Source organism: Papio anubis, chromosome 3 (assembly GCF_008728515.1).
Source record: "Papio anubis isolate 15944 chromosome 3, Panubis1.0, whole genome shotgun sequence".
Classification (NCBI taxonomy): Eukaryota; Metazoa; Chordata; class Mammalia; order Primates; family Cercopithecidae; genus Papio; species Papio anubis.
The window spans coordinates 166147918-166173413 of NC_044978.1; the positions used below are offsets into that span (position 1 = coordinate 166147918).

At 37.6% G+C, this 25496-nt stretch overlaps 1 protein-coding gene across 1 annotated transcript in view; it reads right to left on the bottom strand.

The window, feature by feature from the left end:
• Positions 1-25496, bottom strand: part of SLIT2 (slit guidance ligand 2) — a 368482-nt gene that overhangs the window by 29769 nt on the left and 313217 nt on the right. Inside the window, 4 exon segments of the mRNA XM_017959289.2 lie at positions 1528-1621; positions 22057-22196; positions 23429-23526; positions 23658-23782. Coding sequence (XP_017814778.2) covers positions 1528-1621; positions 22057-22196; positions 23429-23526; positions 23658-23782 — 457 coding nt within the window.

The window sequence follows — 25496 nt, forward strand, 5'->3', positions numbered from 1 at the left end:
AAATCCCATCTTCTCTTGTAAAATTCATCCTGACCTGTGTAATTGTTAATTCTCTGAATTCTATGGCAATTGAGCTTGGGTCATTTCACTAAGAAGATGAAATAAGTAAAGGTGAATAGCTATAAAGGACTACAAAATCATAAGATGGTATTATTACCATGTGCTCTGGCCATGGCAGGCACTCAATAAATATTGCTTGAAGGAACAAATAATGCTGTTTGCTAGCTGTCCAATGAAAGCACAGCTCAACCCCTGTACCCGACTGTGTAATTCCTAAGAATCCAGCCTATTTGCTATACAATACCAGCTGTAATGTTAATAAACTCTGAAACTTCTTATAGGTAACACATAGTAGAAAAATCACCCAACTGGAAAGTATAAATCTTAGCTCTAGCTCTGCCAATAAATAATCTTAAGATCTCTGGACAGTCAACTAACCTCTCTGGGCCATGGTTTTCTCATGTTTAAATGAAGAATTTGGACTAGATGATCTCTAACTACTGCCAGCCCTAACAAGACAAGTGCTGTTGAAAGACCCTTACAATATTTCCGGATGGTGGCAAAGAAATCACATAATTTGATAGCAAACATATTTCAGGAATATTGCTGGGGAGACAAAAAGAAGTGATTTTTGAAGTTCTGTGTTCACTTGAGGGAGTACGCTTAGCGGGATTATAACGCTTTGTCACCTCATGCAAAAAACATTTAAGTTGGAAGAGGCACTATCAAGAATAACAGCAATCATCACAGGCATAGCCTGGGACTCCCTGGGGCAGCCTGAGATATATAGTCACTCTATCTTTCTCACCTTGGATAGCCAAATTATTGTTTCAGACCGTAACATCTTCAATTACATTAAAATCAAATTCTCTATTTTACCACAGACTTACCTTCAGACAATGAAGCAACTAGAAGATATTACAAATGTCACCAGATGGGCCTTCAAATAAATTCAAGTAAGCATTTTCAAAGGCTGCTCATTGCCATAGGTGACTTCACAAAAAAAATCATAGATGAAAAGGAAACACTTTTTCATTTTTCTTTAGTGTACTAAACAAAAAGTCCGGGGCTGGGCGTGGTGGCTTACGCCTGTAATCCCAGCACTTTGGGAGGCCGAGGTGGGCGGATCATGAGGTCAGGAGATTGAGACCATCCTGGCTAACACGGTGAAACCCCCTCTCTACTAAAAATATAAAAAATTAGCTGGGCGTGGTGGCGGGTGCCTGTAGTCCCCGCTACTCGGGAGGCTGAGGTAGGAGAATGGCGTGAACCCGGGAGGCGGAGCTTGCAGTGAGCCCAGATCGCACCACTGCACTCCAGTCTGGGCAACAGAGAGAGACTCCATCTCAAAAAAAAAAAAAAAAAAAAAAAGGCCATATTGTATATGGACATTTAAAAAACGTCATTGATACTAGCGAATAGATCCCTTTAATCCCGAGCAGAGGTGTGAAGCTAAGGATGGAGGAGAAGGGTTTCTAAAATAATGCGTCCCCTACTCTGTGAGCAAAAAGGCAGCTTTGGACTTACTTGAATCCCTTTGGAGTTAGGATGCACTTTGAGTCATGCTGGCAGGGGTTCAGGTCCTGGGCACAGAAGTCCAGCTTCTCCTCACACAACTCACCTGCAACATGGCAAACAGTGTTAGCTCATAGAAAAAGGTCAACAGGCTTCCTGCCAGCAGACTATGTCACTGTCATGGGTCTTAGAGGTTAGGGCAGCTTGTGATTTAAAATGAAACAAAGCAAAAAACCCAAAACAAAAGCCACACGGCATGGAACCAGATGGTCCATTATCCAGTTCTGGGTCTGCTGCTAAGTAGTGTTGTGATTTTGGACAACAGGACTATTGCGATCTGTGACTAATATAAGCCCCTTCAGAATATACTATGGGAATTAGGAAAAGGAAATCTGAATGCTTTTCATTCCTGTTGTTTATTTTGGATTTTTTTTCTTGATATATAGCATGGATACAAAGGATAAATAAATTGCTAATGATTTTCACAAACTGAACCCACTCAGGTCACCAGCACCCACATCCAGAAACATACCATGTACCAACACCCCAGAAGCCTTCCCCCGGGTCCCTGCAAAGAGGATCACTATCATGACAAGACCATAGGCTAGCGGGGACTGTTTCTGAGCTTGACATAAATGAAATCATTCCATATGTACCCTTTTATGCCTGGCTTATTCTACAGTTTTATGTTTGAAAAAAATATTCTCGAATCTTCATAGTCTCTGGTTTTAAAAGTCTAAAAGAAAAACACTTTGTTTTCTTCTTAGGAATCATTGCCGCAGCTCAACAGAATGCTTCTTAGACTCACATTCTCTGACATAAAAGGAAAAAAGTAAAAGGAGACTCCATCCAGAGAGAGAGAACATAGATTTTTTTCCATGAAAGTCACCTAACTCATGAAATAGAACTTCTGTCAACAAATGAGAGCTGAAGGCATAACCACGCAGATTCTAGGTACTCTTTGTTGAATCACATGACTGATAATTTCTTTAGAAAATTTCTTCTGATACCAATAACATGGTTGTTATTTCAGATACATTAGACCAAATGTAATTTTCATTTAGAAGACTTTTCCAATTGCTGTGAAAGTATTAAGGTGACTGGAAAGGTATTCAAATACATAATATATATTAACTTACATAATACATTTTAAGTTATTTTTACCTTTTCTACTTTACTTCTACTTTCGAATTGTTTTCTATGCAATAAATAGACAAATAAAGTGACACATCTATAGGCAGCTGTTCATTTCCAGGAAACTACTAAAACTGTCATTTGTAACAGCATCGGTAAAAATTTCAGGAGTGTGAACCTTGTAACAGCACCCCTTTGTTACAAGGGGATCCTTTTAAAGTAATACTCAGCTAGTTGGTAGAAATCATTGCTTGACAACTAAATGTGGCATATTATTTAAACTTCAAGGGTCTTTTCCCAGGATGCAAATTAATAAATGTATTCATCTAGTTATTACATCAATCTGGTGCAGGATATTAGTTTTTATCTGTCTCTTAAAAAGAACTAATTGCATGGAAAGTCTCATATATTGCTTCTATAAGTTTTCAGGGATCTGAAAGATTTTTAGCAACATGCATGATGAATGATTTTTAAACAGGTTTATTTAAAGGCTTGCGATTTCAATTAGTATTACTCTAAGTTGGATACCTTGATGAAATGCGTTCATCATATTTTATCAGCCTACTATGATGAAATCACTTTCAGTTTCTAACCAAATCTATCTGATGGAGATATAGGCTGTTTATAGTAGTATCTATCCAAGACAGTTTGTAAAAATTGATGGAAAGAAGGACCATTTGAGATACATAATAAATGTAATTTTATGTACTTTTTACTTTATGCCTAAATAAGACAGTGTTTTAAAATTATAATAAAGGGACATGTTTTATTCCTTATTTACTCTGATACAATCCAACCCAATCCACCCAATCTAAGTCACATTCCATAAGGATTTACTACATGATGTTGTGCTAGAGGCCGGGGCTACAAGGATGAATGTAATGGGCTCTGCTCCTAATCAGTTCTCAATCTACCAGCAGAGAAAGTCTTGATCTAGGGAAAGAACAGAGAAAATGAATTTCATCTCTAAAAAAAAAAAAACTGAGAGTTGACCCTTGTCTAAAAAGAATTACTCTATAGACTTGATAATGGAAAGGAGTGAACAAGGACAAAGTTCCAAGAAACTGTTAGCTAACCAGATTGTTAAATCTCTAATCAACAGCTTTAGACTAAGCATGCCAACTTGAACATAAAAAAACGACATCAATGTCAAGTATTCTTTATCTCTATAAGAGTAGCAAAATAGCAATAATCATTATTGAGATTGTATATGATACTTCTTTGTGACCATTACATAGCTATACACCTGACTTTAGTAAGATAAGTTGATGACTTCAAAAATGATTTGATTTTCAGCCAGGTGCAGTGGCTCACGCCTGTAATCCCAGCACTTAGGAGGCTGAGGCAGGTGGATTGCCTGAGGTCAGGAGTTCGAGACTAGCCTGGCCAACATAGGGAAACCTCATCTCTACTAAAAATACAAAAATTAGCCAGGTGTGGTGGTGGGCGCCGGTAATCCCAGCTACTAGGGAGGCTGAGGCAGGAGAGTCGCTTTAACCTGGGAGATGGAGGTTGCAGTGAGCCAAGATTGTGCCATTGCACTCCAGCCTAGGCAACAAGAGCAATCAAAAAAAAAAAAAAAAAAAAAAAAAAAAGGTTTGATTTTCTTTCTTATCACCAAAACTTACAATGCTAACAAATATTACAAAAACATTTTCTGCATCCAATTACTGCCTAACTTGCTTTAAAGATGAATCTTCCACCCTACATGCATGTCACCTGGGTCTGTTTACTATTTCCTGAATTTATTTTAACTCCATGCCTGGGCTAATGGTTTCTCCTTTTGCTTTAATAACATCCTTTCACAATTCTGTTGTCATTTTTCTCATCCATTATATGTCCCCTTCTTTACGGAATCACGCCAGATCTTTTCAACTATTTCTTCTCTATCTCTAATTTTATATCGTGTTTGACTGTGCCTGGCTTATGGCATATACATGGTACACATTTGTTTATGTACTTAATGAGCATTTATATGGTTCTTACTACTGTATGCCAGACAGTTTTAAACATTGGATAAACATGCAGTCACTTAATATTCATTATAAGCATATAAGGTAAGGTTTTAGGGTTGCACTGCTATGTATGCATTTTATATTACTGGTGTTTATCTGATTCTCTTTCCTTGACTGTAAAATCACTAAGAGTAGAACTCTTGCCACATTTGCTTTTGTTTTTTTTTTTTCCACAGTGTGGTATGCTGACATACTCAAATAATAGTTACTAAAAGGAAGAATCATGCTTTAAGGCAAGAGCTCTATTTTGTTGACCTGTAATCAACTCGGGTTTCATTCTAGCCTTTAGAGATTAGTGTAATTTTTTTGCTTAATTACTCACTCGTGATTAGTAATAAACGCTATTCTCTTTAAACATTACTGTGAATTTTCCCTGACTAAATATGAACATGAATGTCTTCATTGGACTGTTTCTTTAATTTTCCTTAATTATATTGAATTCTGCTATACTTGAGGGAAGGACAGCTTTCAAAAGAGTGCAACAGTGGTGAGATTCAGGAGCTCAATAAAAGAAGGGAAACTTAGCAAGCTCCTTAGACAAATACTGGACTGCATATCTCCTTCTCAACCAGTAAGAGGAAATTGGACAGCTAAAAGCTGCACTGGTTTTCCAGGAAGAATAGAGATAAAATGACTAACATTAGTCAGCTAATGTATTTTTAGTTACCAATATTGAAAAGTTCTCCCAAAACTCATAGTATTGTGAGGACATGATGCCATTTTTACCTGGTTTTTATTTTTACTATAAGTTTAGTCAGAGCTAGTACTGAGTTAGTGGAAAAATAATAAAAAAATAGGGCAATTGAGTTTGCTTTTGTGATGGCTCAGGGCCTGAGATAATATTATCAATGGCTGCCTCCCTTCCAGAGATGATAAAGTGTGAGGTGACAGAGAGGAAAACTGGAAATATTCTTTATTTGACTATACAGAGTTAGTGTTGTAATTGATTACCCCATAAGCAGGTCTTAATATGTTTAAACTGACATCAAGAAAGATAAATCTATCCATTGGAGTGGTTTGGGGCAATGTGGTTGAATATAGGTTAAATGTTGGTGCCCATGAGCCTCTCAAGAGATAGGAGCCTAGGCAAGCCTTGACTCCATGATCTGGCTTCAACCCATTCCTCTAAATCCCAGGAAATCCTATTTCTTTATTTTTAGCCATGGACCCTTAAAACTTCCCAATAGGGTGGAACACAATCATTGCCTGGCATTTGTGATTTCACTTTTGATCAGATGAACAAATTAATTTTCCTTATGATTCTAGTTTTCATTTCTTGTTGGTAAGAGGTGAAAACATTCTGAGTGTATGTATATATGTTGGTTGTGTATGTTTTGGAGAGAAAACAAAGAGTGGTCAATCAGGGGGTCTACGGTTACCTCTTCAGGATAAGAGAGGTTAATAAATGATCTACTATAATTGATACAGAGGTTTGTTTTTGTTTTTTTTTTTGGAGATGGAGTCTTGCTCTGACACCAAGGCTGGAGTGCAGTGGCGTGATCTTGGCTCACTGTAACCTCCGTCTCCCAGGCTAAAGCGATTCTCCTGCCTCAGCCTCTTGAGTAGCTGGGATTATAGGCACGTGCCACCATGCCCAGCTAATTTTTGTATTTTAAGTAGAGACGGGGTTTCACCATGTTGGGCAGGCTGGTCTCGGACTCTTGACCTCAAGTGATCATCCCACCTTGGCCTCCCAAAGGGCTGAGATGACAGGTATAGAGTTTTGTCTGTTTCTTAGATCACCTCTTCCTGATTTTGCCTGTCAGTTATACATGGGACACAGCAGGACAAGAAATGACCAAATTCTACAGCAACACTATTACAACTTGTGAAAGAGCATGTCAAAAGTGATACCCACTCTTGTAAATGGGAATGATTTTTCAGACTCACTCTTGAAGAGGAGGAAAGATGCTACTTACTGAATGTCTGTGAATGTATTTCTTCTGAAAAATTGCATGGAGTGGTAATGTATCCATTCACCCTGGCTTGCACGACTCCTGGTTTACACCTGTTGTCCCAAGGTAATTGTCAATAGTGTGCCTGGGCACTCACATAATTACCCTGATTTGGATGAGAAATGTTATGGGTCGCCTTCCAGGTGGAAGAGTAAAAGCTGGATCATCAGAATTGATAATACTCTGCAGTGAAGAGTGAATCAGCATAAAGAGATCTCAGGGAGTAACTGTCCTTATTGGGGAAAATGACATTTGGGTAGTTGTATTACTGTCTGGGATGGCCTACAATTGTATGCAATATGTGGGAGTTGACTGGTTGCAGAACTATTTTATTGTTCTCGACCTCAGTTCTTCATCTGTAAACTGAGGCTCTGGAATTAAAGATGTGTAAGGTCAACTGTGGCTCTGAAAAAATCCCTTTTTTTTAAATAAAAAGGAAAATGCTTCTGAAGATACGGATAATGCAGACAGCAAGTTACCAGAGGGAGTATCACGCTTAGCTGTACAAAACAACATTATTGCATTCAGTGGTAAAAATAAAGTGCCAGCATGTGTTCAGAGCCCCCTGTGGTACCGATATTGTGAGTATTATTGCATTGAGGAGGAAACCTCAATGCACATTGATGGTTTTTATGAGAAATAATACCTGGAGCTTGGCCTTACCTTCTGCTTCATTTTAGATCTATGAACCTAACTGTTTCGTTGTTGTTGTTGTTTTGAGACAGAGTCTCACTTTGTCACCCAGGCTAGAGTGCAGTGGCACGATCTTGGCTCACTGCAACCTCCGCCTTCTGGGTTCAAGTCTCCTGTCTCAGCCTCCCCAGTAGCTGGGACTACAGGCGCACAACACCATGCCCAGCTAAATTTTGTACTTTTAGTAGAGATGGGGTTTCACCATGTTGGCCAGGATGGTGTCATCTCTTGACCTCGTGATCCACCTGCCTCGGCCTCCCAAACTCTTGGGATTATAGGTGTGAGCCACTGTGCCCTGCCTGAACCTGTTTTTAATGCTCGTTCCTTGTTCAACACAAAGGGCCCTTCCTATTACCTTCATTTTTACTTCCTTCCTAGTATCTTAAGTTATCTTTTCATTTAAATTTGTTACCATACTAACTGAAATAGTTTTAGAACTATTCTACAAAGTTCTTCCCTGATACTTATAGAATGATCTGCCTATAGCTTTTTCAAATAATTAAAACAGCAAATCAGATTTTTAACATCACCATATATTTTGAGTCCCAACTATGTATGGGGACCTGTATCAATGCTAGAAGTATAACGGTAAACAACAAACTACTCCTATTTCCATGGAGTTTACGTATGAGAGGAGGGGGAGAAAGATATTAATTCAGTAATTTCCCAAGTACAATAGTCTCCCTTTATCAGCAGCTTTGTTTTCTGTGGCTTCAGTTCCCCACTGTTAACAGTAGCCAAAATGTATTAAATGGAAAATCCCAGAAATAAACAATTCGTGCATGCCATTCTGAGTAGCTTGGTGAAATCTTGTTCCATTCTGCTCCATCACACCCGGCACGTAAATCATCTCTATTCAGGGTATCTGGCTGGAGAAGCCTCCTGCCCATCGGTCACTTATGAGCCATCTCAGTTATCAAATCTACTGTTGTGGTATCACAGCCTCCTGTTCAAGGAAACCTTATTTTACTTAATAATGGCCCCAAAGTGCAAGAGTAGTGATGTCGGTAATTTGGACAAGCCCAAGAGAAACTGTCAAGTGCTTCCTTTAAATGAAAAGGTGAAAGTTCTTAACTTAATAAGGAAAGAAAGAAAAACTGTATGCTGAGGTTGCTAAGATCTACAGTAAAAATGAATCTCCTATCTCTGCAAAGTTGTGAACAAGGAAAAAAGAAATTCAAACTAGTTTTGCTGTCATACCTCAAAGTGGAAAAGTTGCAGCCACCATGCATGCTAAGGGCTTACTTGGGATGAAAAAGGATTCAGCGTGTGGGTTGAAAGACATGAACAGAAACATGTTCTGATTGATAGCAACTAGCTTCAGTACTATTTGTGGTTTCAGGCATCTACTGAGGGTCTTGGAATGTATCACCCGCAGATAACGAGGGGACTATTATACATATAAAATTGCCTCTGTGCTGAATGCTAAGCAGGAACATTTTATGGGGCTCTAGAAAGGGACTGTTTGCTCTGAAGAAGGACAGGAGAGGTTCTTCTGAAGAGGTGGGACTCAGAGGCAAGGGTGAAGTGGAGAATGAAGAGCTCCGACAGAGGCTTCTGCAGGAGGCAGCATGAAGAACAGGAGCCCTGAGAGATGGGAGTGAGCCTGGGAAAACACGGTGCCAGAGGAGCCCCAGAGGCTGGCTGGGTCACAGGGTCAAAGGTCTTCATTCTATGAATAATGGGCTGCCACTGAAAGGTTTTCAGTAGGGGCATGGCCAGATGACATGTGCACTTTGAAAAGAGCACTCTGGCTGGGTGTGGTGGCTCACGCCTGTAATCCCAGTACTTTGGGAGGCAGAGGCGAGCGGATCACCTGAGGTCAGGAGTTTGAGACCAGTCTGGCCAACACAGTGAAACCCTGTCTCTACTAAAAATACAAACATTAGCCGGGTGTGGTGGTGGGTGCCTGTAGTCCCAGCTATTCGGGAGGCTGAGACAGGAGAATCACTTGAACCTGGGAGGCGGAGGTTGCAGTGAGCAGAGATCGCGACACTGCACTACTCTAGCCTGGGCAATGAAGAGCGAAATTCTGTCTTTAAAAAAGAAAGAAAGAAAGAAAGAAAAGAGCACTTTGTCTCCATTGGAGGACGGCAGATTGCATAAGTGGGGATACACATGAGAGGTGACTGATTATGCAGGGTAGGGGTGAGGTGGAGGTATACATGGCCCAAAGCAGTGTTTACGAAGCAAAACAGATGAGACTTTTTGATGGACTGGATAAGTATGGGGGAAAGAGAGAGGGGGAGTTGTCTAGGATGTCTATGATTCAGGTATGTATATTGGGAATTACCTTTTGGTGACATGGAGAACAGTGGAGGAAGAACAGGTTCTCTGGTGCAGACACACAGTTTAAAATACAGTGAGGTGGTGTTAAGGATTCAATTGTGCCCCTCAAAGCAAAAACAAACAACAAAAAACTGGTGTGTTTGAGACCTCTGGTACCTCAGACTGTGACCTTATTTTGAGACAGAGTTTTCACTGAGGAGAGCAAGTTAAAGTCATTAGGGTAGGCTCTAATCCAATATGGCTGGTGTTATCAAAAAGGGAAACCTGGATACCAGGAAAGACAGGCATAGAGGAAGACGATATGAAAAACAGGGAGAAGCCAACTAGACAGGCCTGGAGAGACATTTCCCTCACAATCCTTTGCAGGAGTCAACACCATGGACACCTTGATTCCAGACCTCTAGCCTCCAGAACTGTAAGACAATAAAACTCTGCTGTTTAAGCCTCCAGTTTGCAGTAATTTGTTATGGCAGCCTTAGCAAAACAATACAGGTAGTAAATTCCAAATCACTGGAAGTTTATGGTGGGGAATAAAACTTTCAACTTACGCCACTATTTCTTCCTTTTTTTTTTCTTTCATTTTTATGTCTCTTTCCTCTCATTTTATTTCATGTAGCTGTCTTCTCCTTTGTCTCAAGTTTTCTTTTAGTACTATGAGCTTCTCCAATAGTCAGTCTGTAATAAGCGGTGCACAAAGGAGAGGGAATGGCCCATGACAAGGCTCCCTGTGCTTCAAGAGAGTCAAGACGTAAGTGGAGCACAGTAGTGTAGATTAGCTCTACATGTGCTGCCGTGGCCAGAAGTCTCTCTGCAAAGCACTGTGAGTTGTGCTTGACTTGGACCAATCATCACTTACTCCTCTGTGGGAGGGGAGCTGGTGTTAGCAGTTAGGGCTTGCAGGACAGGCTATCCAAACAATAACAACAAGTCTTCTCTTCAAGGTCTTAGAGATGGCAAAGGCAAGAGAATCATAGACTACTGTGTCTTGCAGAAGAGAAAGTGAGTCGAATGCCTGTGCCATCAGTGTTTATGGTAAGTTTGCAGATGTGCTTGAACTTTGAATGACAGCTGCAATTATTAACTACTTGTGTGTGTGTGTATATATATATACATACACATATATAGATATACACATATATAATATATATATACTATCATTAAATATAAAAATAATCCTGAAAGTGTTTTATTACTTTATATTATATCGGCCAGGCATGGTGGCTGATGCCTGTAATCCTAGCACTTTGGGAGGCCAAGGTGGGTGGATCACCTGAGGTCAACATGGTAAAACCCTGTCTCTACTAAAAATACAAAAAATAGCTGGGCATGGTGGTGCACATCTGTAATTCCAGCTACTTGGAAGGCTGAGGCAACAGAATCGCTTGAACCTGAGAGGCGGAGGTTGCAGTGAGCTGAGATCATGCCACTGTACTCCAGTCTGGGCCAGACACTGTCTCAAATATATATATATATCTCAAATATAATATATATCATATATATGATATATATGAACCCAGGAGGTAGAGGAGATATATCATATATGATATATATCATATTCGAGATATATTATATTGTAATATATATTATATATATCATATATATATATTAGCTGGGCATAGTGGTGGGCACCCATAATCCCAGCTGCTCGGGAGGCTGAGGCAGGAGAATCGCTTCAACCCGGGTTGTGGGGAGGGTGTGTAGGTTGTAGTGAGCCGAGCTCATGCCACTTCACTCCAGCCTGGGCAAAGGAGTGGAACTCGTCTCAATATATATATAATGTCAAAACATCAAAGCTAATCATAAGTGGAGGATATTTGAGTTGATTTACATTTCCTGCACATCCTGTCAGATTTCTTAAATGTACTTTTTCTTTAAAATATACTGCTTTAACTCATTAAGCATTGTTGAAATTTCTTAACTATAGTAACTTTTTGACGAATGAATAATGAAGATAGTATATGGTCCATGAGAGTTAACATTAAATGTTTCCTGAAATGAATAAGAATAATTTAAAAATAAATTTACTTATAATAGAATTAGTTTACATGTACTCTCTCAGAGTCAGGTTTTTTATTTCACCAACAAAAGCTGCTTTAGTGTAATTTTCATTATACATCTTGGGAGACATTTTTTTGTGCTAGATCTAGCAAATGATTGAAGGATGAGTATGACAAAGCTTTACCCTGGAGAAGTTACTATATGGAGAATTTAGAGAAATAAGATCAACATCTAATTTTCTACTGTCTGTTAAGTTCCCTTAATGATTGACATACGGGTAGCATCCTGGCCTAGAAACTGGGCTAAATAAAATTATTTTTAATTATTATTAAAAACTATATTATACAGTTCCGAAATACATTATTACCCCTGAAGAGATCTGTTCTCTTTGCTAAATAAGCCGTGTTAATTACAGAGAGGAAAGTTTTGAAGAATTGTTGGCTGGGCTATTTTTTCTTTTCCCAGATGGAGTCTTGCTCTGTTGTCCAGTCTAAAGCGCAGTGGTCAATCTCAGCTCACTGTAAACTCTGCCTCCTGGGTTCCAGTAATTCTCCTGTCTCAGCCTCCTGAGTAGCTGGGATTACAGGTGTGGACCACCATGCCCAGCTGATTTTTTTTTTTTTTTGTATTTTTAGTAGAGACGAGATTTCACCACCTTGGCCAGGCTGGTCTTGAACTCCTGACCTTGTGATCCGCCTGCCTCGGCCCCCCAAAGTGCCAGGGTTATAGGTGTGAGCCACTGTGCCCTGTCTTGGCTAGACTATTAATTGCTTTCTACCTACCAAGAAATCTGGGCAATGGGATATCTCATCTAGGCTTATTTAGTCCTCAAAGCCTGCTTATCAAAAAGGTGGAAGCCTGCTTATCAAAAAGGTGGATCATTTTGTCCCCTGATTAAGATTTCTGAAATTTTCTGACTCAAATCACTGTTAAAAATATTAATTTGTTAAAAATATTAATTTGTTTTACGCTAAATGGATGTTGAGTATCTCTATTTAATTTTCCCCAAAGTTAGCTTTTTAAATTCAAGTTGGGCATGTCTACAACAAAATAATTTTAGATAGCAGTACATGGTGTTGCTGGCACACATAACTCTTGCTACTGTTGCTACCTTCTGCTAATGTAACTAGATTAGCTGCTTCTCTCTTTGAAATAGATAAAAATCTGAGCCCATTCTGGATATCATAGATGTACGAAAGAGGTGGCGAGGGTACTGGAGCTGATATTGCAGCCCATTTTTATTCCTATTGTAACTTGTAACAAACTTTTTTTTTTTTTAGAAGAAATAATTATTAATATTGATAATAATGAAGGAGAAATTTAGGATGGCAATCTGGATAACTGGACCAGAATTCTAGTGTTGAATGTAATCAGTCAAACTCAAGAAAGATTTGAATAAATGTACTAATTTTATTCTCTTTGAATTAACTCAGCAAGGGAAGATATCAAAATAAGCAACCTAATAGATAAAAAATACGATTTAATTTCTTAAAAGTACACGACTTGAGGACATGGGATACCTTTATATTTATATTTTTGTATCTCTCCATTCCCATTGCACTAGTAAATTGGCACAAACTAGGTGCTGGATAAAAAAAATAGGAAAGATAGCACTTATTTGATTGCTTCTGGCAGGTAAATGCTTTTTAAATGTTAATGGAGACCCAGATCACATAAAGAACAATGTAAGGAAGCAAAGAGAGAATTAAAAAACTGGTAGCAGATTTGTGTTCTGAGATGCTAGCCCGAGGTGTGCCCTTGCAGGCTGGATGAGATGGGTAATCTGTTCACTTCCAGATATCCCTACTGCATTTTTATGCCGAACAGTTACCATTCCAATAAAGGATGGAGACTCTGAGCTCCATTATCAAGAAATTGCACTTGTCAGCACTTAAGTGGCACGTTTGAGGAAGGTTAAGATGAATGGACCTGAATGTTTATCATTACCAAATTTTGTAAATTCGATCCAATTCTGATTTTAAAAAGTATACATTTCCCATTTGTTCTTTATTTATAGAAACAGAAACATTCTCTCTCCTCTTACAGACCATGAAGTGTGGCAGAGAGACTGATGATCTATAGCACAAGATGGATATAGCTGATGAGGCTATGGGAGTCATCTCAGGGCAGCTTCATTAAGCTGGACCTGAAAGAAAAGTATATATGTTTTCTCCTCTTTTGCTAAACCAGACCAGCCCTATTTGTTACATTCTCAAGGTTATAATCCCAGGCACCACAGCACAATAACACAGGCAGATGCCCAGTAAGATGCATTAGCCATTAACAGATGTGATCTTTGTGTGCAATAGGTGTAAAATGGGACACGTACATCATCGGAGCACTGCCATAGAGAAACCTCGTGAGATAAAAGTTTATCAGAATTCAAAATAGAAAATATGCTATAAACATAGGTATTTAGACGTTTCAAAGAAGGGAAATCAGTTTTCGGTTCCTATTTTCGTTTTCTAAGTGGTATGAAATGAGTTGCTTGAGTCTGTCAGAGAGCTTGGTCAGTGTCCATATTCAGAAGGAGTGTTTTTCTTTACCTACAAACTAGTAAAGTAGCTATATGATATTATTAATGTTCTAGGGATATGAGAATTGATGGTTGTGTACTGAGAAATAGTTGACCTGATCTGACCTTGCGGTAAAGAAGCAAAGCCAAACAGTTTGCTCAGTAGATAAGGGTAACATTTTATGGATTTCTGTATCACTTTCAATATTTAGCATGGTGTCCTGCATAAGATGTTTTCTCAATAAGCATCTGGCATATTTTTAAATGGGGGAAAAAAAAAAAAACTTACCTCTCCAAATAAACAAACACAAAATGAAGTGTTTTTCAGCATTTCCTTATTGGAACACTGAGGCTAAATAATATAGCCAATTCCAGCAACTACTGAAACTTCAGAAAATATTTAACTCAGTTTTCAAAATATTTTCAAACTTCATATTTCAAAATATTTCAAAATATTTAACTCAATTCAAATTAGATTGAATAAGACTTGGTTAGACTAAATTGTTGTTCTGGGCTCAGTGGGCACTGCCTATTAACTAAAGAGAAAACAAGATCTTTAAAACTTTTTTTGAGATGAAAGTGCATTTAAGAAAGTTTTGAAACATTGGAGGATGAATACAAAACACATAATATCACTAGGCTGCCAAAGTATTTTCTCTAGTAAAAACAGACGGCAACTTACATTTCCCTTATTTGAGGCTCACAAGTATGTCAGCATCTATAATGACCTTGATATAAAGACCTTACACCTCTCGAAGCAGAATTAAAAACAGAAGTCACTGTTACTAAGAGATCATGAAAATCTAAAAATATACACAAAATCTACAAATCCAGCTCAGCCAAATCCAAGAGCTCTTCAGCATTGTGTATTTCCTTATGTTTCAAAGTAGAGTATGGGGACAAAGAGGACCAAAGACCTATCCCTAAATAAAATCTTTCTATATGAAGTGAGCGTACAAAGTAAAATTAAAAACAATAATAATAAAGACAGACAATTCTAAACAATATGGGGAGAGAAATTTCCATTCTATACATAATTTACCTTATATAATTTTCTTTATAAAAAATTAGAATAAAGAATTCTCATAAGAATTCTTCTGCCATGGAGAATGGCATCAACTATATCTGAACCATGTCACCGTAGTGATGATGGTTGGAATTAAATGATGCAAAATGTAAACCTGTCTTACACGGCAGCCTTCAATATTTCTGGAGTATAGACATTTACCCATTCAAAGTGTTTTCCGATACATGGTTACATGTTATTCTCAAATGTCTATGTGAACGATATGACAGATATCATTGTTCCTGTTTCACAGAAGAAAAATAAAAGACTGGGAGGTATCCCAGAGTTTATAAATATTTGTGCCGGGATGAGAAACCTGAACTTTCCCCCTTACCTACACAAACTAACCACCTGCCTTATGGGATAAAAGGTAGCCTAGTTCTCGGGGAGAATTTATTCATTAATTGTACAGGCCTTCATTCGGTGCTTTTTTCATGTCTAGATAAAATAGACGGCTTGGCTACACTTGAATTTTGTGGGTACAGCTTTCCTTACATAAGGACAATTGTGCATAGTGAGCCGAAGAGACAGCAGGAGAGCAGAAGGAAGGCTTGTTTGGCATAAACCATGAATGAGAAATAAGCTATTGTGAGACAGAAAAGAAGCCATGCCTGAAGAAGGCAGCAAGGCAGAAGGGACAGGCTCCAGCAGAGGCCCCCACCCCAAAGTGCATGCTTTGGGGCCAATGAGACATGGGTTTGCATCTGGGCCTCCACTTACAAGGTACATATCCTTGAACAAGTGGTTTATCATCGTTTCATAGAAGTTTTTACCCACCTTTGTGTTGTTCACATAAACTACAGAGTTCTTTTAAATTAACAGCGCATCGACTAATGACGTACATTCTTTTTAAGAAAATTCCCCCAGGTGCTAGAAAAAATGGAAATTCTATTTCCAATTAAGTTTTGAATTAAAAATATAGAGAATGATTTGACTGCTTTTAAAAGCAAATTCAGTCAGCAGCAAATTCTTGGAAAATAAAAGGGAGCTTTTATAAACATAAGCATGAAATTTAGTCAACACATGAAACCACATGGTGATTTAAAACACTTGTACTGCCAAGATTGTTTCTAAGAGTATACACAACAATTTAAGGACATATTCCTGTGATGGAATAATTGCTATTATGTTTCTGAGATAGACTCGGCCCTTAGACATCCCTGACCCAGGCCATCAATTGCTTAGTACTTGTAAAGAGAAAAGATGCCATTTGACCCAGGAAGGTATTAGATGCGTTAATCCCCAGAGAATAGCACATGTTATATTGTTACATTCTAAAATATGAAACCATTTTCTTTTCATGTTTTTCAACTTAACTCTGCACACTGTAAGAGTAAGTCAGCAAACACAGTAAATCATCCAAGCAATGCAACAGAGGAAATGAAACCCATAGCAAGAGAAGACAGAAAGACCTGCTATATGACAACCTCTTTCTTTTTTCTTTTTTTTTTTTTGTTGAGAGCAAGTCTCACTCTGTTGCCCAGGCTGGAGTGCAGTCGCATAATCTCGGCTCACTGCAACCTCTGCCTCCTAGGTTCAAGTGATTCTCCTGCCTCAGACTCCTAAGTGGCTGGGACTACAAGTGTGTGCCACCATATCCTGCTCATTTTTGTATTTTTAGTAGAGACGGGTTTCACCATGTTGCCCAGGCTGGTCTCAAACTCCTGGGCTCAAAGGATCCACCTGCCTTGGCCTCCCAAAATGCTGGGATTACAGGGGTGAGCCACCATGCCCAGTCTATAATAACTTCTTAATTATCCTCATAATCCAATTGCAAATGCTTCGGATACAACTGGAACTATCAAGACAAGCACACATTGTGTTTCTTTTAGGACGTTGTGCCTGCATTTCATACTTGAAGACTTTTGGTAAGCTGAATAATTAACAATCTAATGTAATTAGTTAAAACTCTGAGTCTTTAAGATAAAATGTCATAAATATTCCATGATGATTTCCCAGACACGGCTATCACTCTAATAACTCTACGACTTACTTTTATGGGCCCTGATGTATTTGGGGAGCCAGGTGGATCATATTGATATCAATGATTAAATATGGCTTTTTTATGCTTAAACATACTGCCTAGTAGTCATGACATCCTGTAAGTCAACTTCTTAGGCTTTATAATATTTATTTCCTAAAGTGTTTCAATAAATGTATACACCTTCAAATATTTTTCATGTTTCACATTACTAAAGATATCTGCTTAAAGTTATGGGAACAGTCTTTCTTACTTAAACATTTTTCTATCTGCAGCATTATCTACAGTACTAAATAACTTATGTGGTTCATTCTAAAAGTAATACATGTTTGTGACATATTTAAAAAGTGGAAGCATACAGACAAGTAGAAAATTTAAAAAATTTATATTAGTCCCTTATTCTAGCCACCCCTTCTTCCCACTCAAAAAGTTTCTATTCATTATCTTCTAACAATAGATAAATTGCATATCAGAGGCCCATTTTATAGTGTTTGGCATAGTGAGGTACAGATTAAAGATCTGAATGACTGATTTGACATATTGTTTTCAGATTTTATATTTTGTCAACATTCCTTTTTACCATGTACACACAGTGAAATCTATGTAACTTTACAAGAAAGAGGGAGACTAAAATGAAAATCGTAATAGACTTAAAAGGCAACTAACCTTTTTCCACCTCATTCAGATTAGCAGCTGGCAGCGACAAAGACAGAAGAGACAAAAGACTTTTTACATTGCAATACAACAGCAGAGCACAGGAAGCCAATGCGTAGCGTTCACAACAGAGAAGCAGGGGTGGGCGAGCGAGCTGAAGCAAGGCTTGGATTTCTTACCTACAGCCGGGCCACACGCACAAACATGGAGAAAATGAGGCAAAAGGTAAATGCTATCACAGGGAGCTAGAGGTCTGCGTCTAAACCAGGGGACGGAACAACCAGCACCTTTACTGTTTAAGATGGACACCCAATGGCTTGTGCATGGGCGTCAGAGATTTGGAAAACAAAGAGAAAATGGGTACACAATGGAAAATTTAAAGTGGTCTGAATATTTTCCACAAAATGTGTTCTAAGGCTTTATATGCCCAATTTGCATGGAGATGTTCATTTTATGGAATTTAAGTAATCCCATTAAGTGAAAGGAGGGCTTAAAATGTGATCAACTGTGTCATACTTGTATGTGGTCCTGTAAGAATAAGAATTAATTAAGACACACAGTCTTGATATAGCAGATCCAGGGTTCTGACTATTGGGAAATACACAAAGGCACATTTTTGAATTAAACACCTAAGTTAACACTAGAGCCTCAAAAAGGGGTCCATTTTTCTAAAAAACAGGGGTGCCATATTTATAGTTTTTATTTTTATAGGTGTTAGGTTTATGTAAGTTCAGGAATTCCTTGGACATTTAGCTCCAAGAAATGTCTTGTCTTTAGAAAGAAGATGACCATGATTTTTAAAAAATAACCACACAAACAATCAAAACCAACAAAATCTCTCAAGCTACAATTAAAACTTTAGATTTAATTTTAAAATTGTTTGTTTTACAATTCTGAAGTCCTACTGTCTTAATAGTATAGGGATGTTAATTTAGATTCATAGGGAATTCAACTTTTCAAAAGTTAATCTTACCTAAAATATGCTAGTAATCGGCCGTCATGCATTACACAACTGGAAGCACAGATGATGAACTGGAGTATATGGAGAATGGTTTTGGTGACTAGGGTGGTGAAGTTACAGCAAGATTTAGATAACAGAAAAACAGTATTTGTCCTTACAGTTTATGCTGTCAATCCCTGGAGCAGGGAAGAGCAGAGAATTTTCTTCTCTAACAAATCAGTAACTACTTACTGTGCTATTTTGGTCGCACAGGGCTTAAATAAAGTTTAATAAATTCCCCATAGGTGGCTCATTTTATTTTAAGTATTTCTAGTCATGTTTTGTAGTCTGTTCATCACAACTTCTCTGTCAGATTGCTCACAGATCTCTGAATTTGTTTCCATTGACATTATGTCCATTCTGACTCTTGATATAGGTGTCAAATACAAAAACTGTCACCATAATAATTTACAAGCTTTTTTTCTGTATGGCATTATTTGTTCCCATGAAACTGAGTTCACTTCTCATTGTATGCCTTTGGGATATAGAGTACAAAATTTTCAAAGGAAAAATGAACTTGTTACTAGGATGATTTTTAAACACTGACAACATTATTATGTTCCCTGAGCATAGCGGTGCTTCTGCTCTCAGATCTCATGCTCATTAATCAGATTCCAAACTCAAATTTAAAACCATATAATCACATTATAAGAAAATTCCTCCTTAACTGCAGACTTGGATGAAGCAGGATATCAAACTCTAGAGCTTCATTCCTACTTCCCATAATTAAAGGTCACTTATGTGTCAATGATTTCAAAATCTGCAGATGGTTGTTTGAAATTTTGTAAATGAGCTCATTTCACGTGTGCACAAAAATACTACAATTAATAGATGAGTTATACATTTGCCCCATTTAGATATCTTCTCTCATGCCAAATTGTCAAACTCTTCATGGCCCACAAGACCCACTCCGAAGATAAAATGGTCGTATCTTCATGTTTTGTATGCCACGTACTTTCTGTTTAGTATTTTTGTTGATCCTTTGCCCAAATTAAGGCAAACTGACATTTGCAATAGTTATAAGTAAAAAGACTAAAACAGTCCCAGTTCTCGTGGAGAGCCAAATGGCTCTTGACAGATACTCATGGCAAGTTCCCAGATGACAGCTTTTATAGATGTCACATTTTGGCTGAAGAATGGTTTGGCTAAGCTTTAGGTATTTATGATATGTTTCAAAGAAAGAGATCAGACATAGTTGGGGAAGGGAGGCTTCATAACACTTCTCCATGGAAACTGCTCTGAACTGACCCTTAGAATAGGAGAAAACGTGTGTTCAAGAGGAGCAGGTGTAGAGAGGGAGCTGGGGAAATGAAGGGTGAGCAGCTAAGACAAAGACTCAAAAGAAATGGATAAGAATAAGGAATAGCAAATCAAAAGCCAAAGCAGGAGGACTCCTCCAAACCAACTCAAAAGAGTCCTCAACCACCTTCTAGAAATTTTATTGTCAAAAAGACATATAAGAACCTGATTGCAATTGTGCTCCACAGCCTACGTTTTCATCAGGAAATATATATATATATTTATTTATTCCTGGTTCTGTGCTTAGGAAGGTATTGGTTAGGCAAAGTTTGCTTGAAATGCTTGGGTCCAATTTGTCTGGTGGAGGGAGAGTGGGTTGGTCTAAGGAGGCCGCCAAAATTAACTGGGTTCTTAAGCCCTTTCTATAATGATCAGGAAAATGATGGAAAAAGAGAATTATTTCGTCCTAAGAAGGTACCAGGTAGCAGATTTTAGTGCAAACATTGGGCTTCTTGGACAAGTCTAAATCAGCCCATCCAATGAAGTTAAATTCTCAGGGCAGCTCAAAGGGCTCCAGAATTTGTGGTCACAGGCTAATGTCAAGTTTCTGAAGTGTGATAATATTGGTAATATTAGTGTGAAAGTCAAAGCTACGTACCACCTACATTCTTTCTAGATACTCTGGAAAGGTGCATGTAAAATATCAAATAATGCTAAAATTCCACCCACTAAGCAGACTAAGGTCTGTAGATATGTCCTATAAGACTTGGTAATACAGCATGTTCAAATTTCTACTGGAAACTTAGTATGCTATTACTGCTTTACATGATATCGGGTGCTTTATTGGTGCCAAAAAAAAAAAAAAATTAAAAATAAGACCCTAGAAAAGGCAGCCTTCAGAGTCACTCAAACAGATTTGGGTTGCCAAAACAGAGCCTCATTATTCTACCTAGTATTTTCCCATCAAGAAAGGTACCTAGTAAAATTCAGTTTGGGTACTCCATAAAAGCTTCCATTTTAATCATTTTCCAAACAATCCCTGGGAAAATTTAATCATACAGATGTATGCCCATCTTTCATGTTGTGAGATGTTAACTCCAGTCACCTGCATTGTAATTTCATGCTTTGATTTTCTCACTAGGTATTAAATTATATGAAAATAGATATAATTAATGAAATGCACCCAGAAAATGAAAATAGCAACTTTGAGTAGAGTGACCAAAACTACTTCTCCATTTTTTTCTTACAAATAAAATGTACAACATTCTTGTTTTTCCTTTGTCAATGTTAAGTGATTTATTAAAGGAAAAGGGGCATATCTATGAAGTTTCTAATTCAGAGCCACAAAAAAAATTTAAAAAAATCAATTTTGACAAAATAGACAAGTCATAAGCTTGATGTTGACTTTAGAGCAAATTGGTTTGAATAGGGAAGAAGTTTAGCAATTAATAGTCTAATGAGATGTGTCATCCAAATAAACAAAAGTGTTAGAAAAAAGGTGATAGTCTCATAAGACTATCCAAAGTGCTCAGTATCTTCCTGACTTTTAATTTGAGGGACATGGGTTACTAGAGGCAAACACTCACTAGCAAAGACATAAGTATGAAGATGAATGATCCCAAATGCTTAATTATGTGTTGGCTATTAAATAAATGTCCTCTTTTCACACAGGTACTGGGGGTTGGTTTGCACAGGGAAAATGGTTTGTACAAAAATGCTGTTTAATTGTGGGACTAAAAGCTTTAGGACAACAGCTTCTTTTATTACTGGATAACATGGCTTTATAATAGATGCATGTGTTTGAACAGAGATTCCTGGGTCTTTTATTTGGTTAGCTGAAACTATCTTTAAGTCCTTACGTTATTTACATTACATCTGATTTTCAAGACACCTACCATTTATCAAATAATAAAATGATTTACTAAACATATATAACATAGTTCCAATGATGCTTTCAAACAGATATACTGATTGAAGGCAGACTATTTCCTGTTCTTTGTACCTGTATACTCAGGTGGGCAAAGGCATGTGTAGTTATTAATGCCATCGACACATGTAGAATTATTTTCACAGTCATTATCTTCACAATCATCAACGTTGAGTTCACAGTTTTCTCCTTCAAATCCATCAGCACAAATACACCTGAAAGCCAGAAGAAAAAGCAAAAAACATCTTTTTGCTGCATTTTGAAGTCATGTGGTCTAAATATTGAAAAAAGCATAATTACACTAATCAACCATAGAGCTTTTAACTACCAGAAATTGATTTTTTAAAATGCTTTTAAATGACATGTTGTAAACATCAATTTAAGGTAATATCCACCCAAGCAGAAACCATTCAAAAAATAAAATTTATGCTGGTTTTAAGAAGGCAAATGGTTCCATGGTCTTAAAAGTCAATAAACTCACTGTATTTGCAGGTCTAAAACACAAGCAGCTTTATTCCACAGCCCTAGATATCTTAATCTTGAGTTGTGCTCTAATAAAATAATTCAGACTTCTTTGCTCATAAATGAAGAGGAACTAGTTCTGATTTTTAAAATTACAACATCTACTAACATACATATAATGTCCTTGATGTTTTGAAACAAAAATGAATCTGAAAATAAAATTTTTGTCTTCCTTGCAATTACAAAATGTGAATGTTCTCTTTGTCTTAATAAATGCAATCCTTCCTCTGGCATAAAACAATCTTGAGTACGTATTGAATAATTTTTGAATAAGAGACAACTTCATAACAGAATGCAGAAGTCTATTTCTTCTAAAAAGTGAAATTCTAACAAGTTTTAGTAGTATATTAGCATTCTTATGTGATATTATTAGTGTCATTTAATAAAGAGCTCCAGTTCATAATTCATGAAGTACATCTGAAATAATTGTACCATATGATTAAAAAACTCCAGATTAAAATCATTCACAGCAAGTCTGTCTACTTATATTGTATCTTGGAAATAAATCATTAATTTTCTGTTTCAGTGGGACCTGTATCTTATCATTACACACTCTGTTAAAGCAATAAGCAAAACAACAGATGAATATATGACTAGCAGTAGCGGACTAGTTGGCTATTAATTAGTATAATGGAGCCAATATTAATACTTTGTTTTGCCCTAATCTGACCTGATTAACCATAATGTGCATGTGTGTATGTTTGTAAATTACTTTTGGTTTTGTGGCATCCTGAGCTGATAATACTGTAGTGTCTCCATTTAGTTTTTATATTGCAACATCTTCCAGAGGGACCCATACATAGTACCCTTTCTCCGGCATTCTTTGAAAAATACTGCTCTTTCATTTGAAAAGGAAAATGCATGTTGGCTTAGTGATCCTTGCTCCAATACTTCAGACACAGATGATCACAGACTAATGACCTACCAGAATCCATCTTCTTCTCCTTCTTTTAAGTGGCAAGTTCCTCCATGTTTACATGGGTTACTGATGCAGGCATGAATTGGGACATCACAGTCCTGCCCCTGGAGAAGAAGGGGCAAGTAAAGTCAACTAAAGCAGTTCTCGGCACATAGAGAAAGGACAGTAGAATAATAAAGGCACACCAAGAAAAGGTATGTTCTCAAACTGTGACTCTTAAAGTGCTTTTACTTACCTTGAAACCATATGGACAGGTGCATCGGTAAAAGTCAACTGGATCACTATTACATGTGCCATCATTTTTACACGGATTTGATAGGCAGGGGTTACATTTAGCTAGAATATTGACATCCACAGGACCTGAAAATTAATTGAAATATATGAGCAACTGGTGCTCTTCCAGTTTACTTATAATTACTTGTAAGCCGTAACGTGATGGTAAATTTTGTATAAAATTATTATTGCTCACATATCTATATGTGTCTCTCATCCATGACAAGCCAGAAATCAGCATCATCCTATGATGTTCAATAATGCAACACGAGGCCTTCTCAACTGGATGTACTGTGAGCCTCTCTGAGGTCAGTGTGGGACTCTGAGTTGGTATCTGACGTTAATGGTGCCAGTGACGCAGAGTCCCCTCATGGGCTGACTAGTTTATTTGGATGTTTTTCTTGGCCATTGTCTGTACTTTAACCTCCTCCTGCTTCATAGAAATGCCTATTGTCAGTCCCAGAGAAGACTACGTGTGTGGCGTGGGGTGAGCAAATTTTATAAATAAGTAGAAATTCATCACTGTAATTAAAAACACAACACAATGCATCTGCCCAGGTAACATTGACTCAGTAGTACGACTTTTGTATAGGAGATAAAACAGTGCCTCTTTATGCATATAGAAATAAACCAAAAGTGTAAGCTCCATTATAATCTCCCTCATTTCCTTTTGATTCGGTTTATTTGTTGGTTCATTTGCACAATACATGATGGGTGATGTTTCTGTATCTTCCTCTCCAAAAAGAAGACATCTTTGAAATGATCTTTACTTGCAATCTCATGTTTTGGAAGATATCTTTAAAAAACTTCAAGAGCCATGCAAGGTCTCGATTAAATGCATATTTAGCCACAGCCATTTTCCTTTGTTCACACACACTTACTGGACAAATGACTAACAACGTGGAAATTGTACTGTCCTCAATAAAAGTATCTTCCACCTATGCTACTTTGTGCATTGTGTGTGAGAGTTCACCACAATGCCTTTTGGCAAATGTGTCTGACAAGGACACTGATATCTTTATATGTAAAACACATACATTTCTTACTGTAAACATTAATTATATTTCACTCTGTAGTATAATCTCTCTTTAGTTTTTTGCCTTCACTGGAATAAGCAGCAATAATTCTAATTGCAAGTTTTATCACATGCAATTTCTAGCGAAGTTATCTGGATAATTGCATAGCAGCTCTGCACCCCCACCATTACTGCTCTAACCTTCTAAGGTACCTTCACCAAAAAGCTATATAACTTCTACTCACATAAACTACCTGCATCAAATTATTCTACAGATGAGAACCCACGTTTGAGTTGTTGATCTACTGAAAGAAACTCATGTATATAAGACAACATGAATAAATATGGTAGCCACAGAGATTCATTGTGTCTCTTCATATTCTTTACTCTGGGAAAGACTAGTACATATTCAAGTAATGGTATTGAATTAAAATCCATGAAAATGATAGTGCCCTTTAGTGTTTAGTTTTTCTATCAATTAAAAAAAGCCTGAAATGTATTGAAATTCTGGTTTTATTTTACCATTAGGAGAAAGTTGACTGCTCCTAGGATGACTGTATTAAAGGAAAGAGGCGGTGCTTACTTCTTCTAGTGACCCCTCAGTCACTAGGAGAGACTGTGCCAGTGCTAATGTCCCCTACATTTTGTCTTGGTAACTGGAATAACTAAAGGAGTCTCTATATCAATTTACAGCTGGGAAACTGCTGGCATTAATTCTGAAGTAAAGTGAGCTCCACAGAAATTTAATTTCTCTCCACCCCGCCCAATTTATTTATCAATTAAGGG